At 63.3% G+C, this 1612-nt stretch overlaps 2 protein-coding genes across 3 annotated transcripts in view; both read left to right on the forward strand.

The window, feature by feature from the left end:
* The window catches only part of BCAT2 (branched chain amino acid transaminase 2), a 9527-nt gene extending 8933 nt beyond the window's left edge, over window positions 1–594 (forward strand). The window contains exon 11 of one of the 2 annotated variants that reach the window (XR_003092583.1): window positions 501–594. The gene's annotated coding sequence lies outside the window, so the exon portion shown is untranslated. Of the gene's footprint in view, window positions 1–458 lie in introns of both variants that reach the window. The other variant, XR_003092582.1, reaches the window with a different exon arrangement.
* Window positions 7–1612, forward strand: part of FGF21 (fibroblast growth factor 21) — a 2378-nt gene continuing 772 nt past the window's right edge. The window contains exons 1-3 of the mRNA XM_014527973.2: window positions 7–650; window positions 1154–1257; window positions 1447–1602. Coding sequence (XP_014383459.1) covers window positions 410–650; window positions 1154–1257; window positions 1447–1602 — 501 coding nt within the window. The 5' untranslated portion in view covers window positions 7–409. The remainder of the gene's footprint in view (window positions 651–1153; window positions 1258–1446; window positions 1603–1612) is intronic.

Here is a 1612-nt window from a genome sequence, read left to right on the forward strand (position 1 = left end):
CTACAGTTGCATCATTTGCCTTTCTCTGCCAAAACAGGAGCTAGACGGGAGCATGTGGGTTGTGGGTGGGGAGCAGGGTGGTGGGGCCTCAGGGGTATAAGACCAGGCCTGGGACACAGGGAAGGCAGGAGAGAGGAAGTACGAGCGAAGGAGTGTGGTCAGAGCCGTGTTCTCTACCCTGCTGGGAACCCTCCACCCCATCACTGCTACCTGCAACTGACTGTGGGAAGTCTGGGTTCTCTCCCCAGGTGCAGGAGGGGAATAGAGTCCAGTGGTTAGAGCGGTGGGGGGGAGGGCACCTGGGTTCTCTTCCCAGGTATAGAGAGTAGAGTTGAGTAGTTAGAGCAGGGGGTCCTGGGAGCCAGGACACCTGGGTTCCATCCTGCTGCTGCTCCCTGTGTTCCTGGCCATGGCGGGACCATGGCCTCAGGTGTCCGGGCCGTGCTGGTTGCTGGCAGGTGTGCTGCTCTGGGGGGCCAATTCCCCTGATCCTGCCCTAGGCTCCCCCCTGCGCGACTCCAGCCCCCTACTAGCCCTCGATGGGCAGGTGCGTCTGCGGCACCTGTACACAGCCAACGAGCACACGCAACTTCACCTGGAGATCCTGCCCGACGGCCGCGTGCGGGGAGTGCCCCAGCAGAGCCCATACAGTAAGTGCCCACCACCCGGACACCTGGGTTCCAGGATGGGGGCAGGGGGGAGCTTGGATCCATGATGCCTGGGTTCTGTTGTGGTCCTGGGATGGGAGTGGGGGGATCTGGTGGGCTAGAGGAGGGTGGGGGATCTAGGAGCCAGGACACCTGGGTTCTTTTCTGGCCTTGAGAGGAGTGTTGGGGTCTGGTGGGTAGGAGCAGGGTGGGGCTGGGAGCTCAGACACCTGGGTTCCATCCCAGTTTTGGGGCTGGGAGCGTGGTCTGGGGTGGTTAGAGCAGGGGGATCTGGGAGCCAGGACTCCTGGGTTCTCTTCTAGTCCTGGGAGGGGAGTGAGGGCTGGTGGGGTAGAGCAGGGTGGAGCTGGGAGCCCAGATGCTTGGGTTCCACCCCCAGCTCTGAGAGGGGAGTGGGGTGTTGTTGGGGTGGCTTGGGGGAGGAGGGTGCAGGGCAGGGTCCCAGATGCCTGGGTTCTGTGGCTGATGGTGTGGGGCCGTGGCAGGTCTGATGGAGATCAAGGCAGTGAAGCCAGGGGTGGTGCAGATCCAGGCGGCAAAATCCCTGCAGTTCCTGTGCATGGATGTCCGGGGGCGGCTCTATGGAGCGGTAAGTGTGGCAGGACTTGCCACCACTGGGCTCTTGGGTGCTCCCCCAGCTCCGGGAGGCGAGTAGGGCCTGGTGGGTTAGAGTCCAGGGGGAGGAGCTGGGAGCCAGGATACCTGAGTTCTCCCTTTGCTCGCAGCCGGGCTCGGTGTGTGGCACAGCTGCTCATGTCCCCCTCTCCTCCCTACACAGGGCTCGTACTCCACTGAGGCCTGTAACTTCCGGGAGAAAGTGCTGAGCGATGGCTACAACCTGTACATCTCGGAGCACCACAACCGGCCCCTCAGCCTGACACCCTCTGGGGCCTTGCCGGGGACAGGACGCCCCAGCCCCCCACTCATCCAGTGGCTGGCCCTGG

The sequence above is a fragment of the Alligator sinensis genome, unplaced genomic scaffold (genome assembly GCF_000455745.1).
Source record: "Alligator sinensis unplaced genomic scaffold, ASM45574v1 scaffold647_2, whole genome shotgun sequence".
In the NCBI taxonomy this organism is placed as follows: domain Eukaryota; kingdom Metazoa; phylum Chordata; order Crocodylia; family Alligatoridae; genus Alligator; species Alligator sinensis.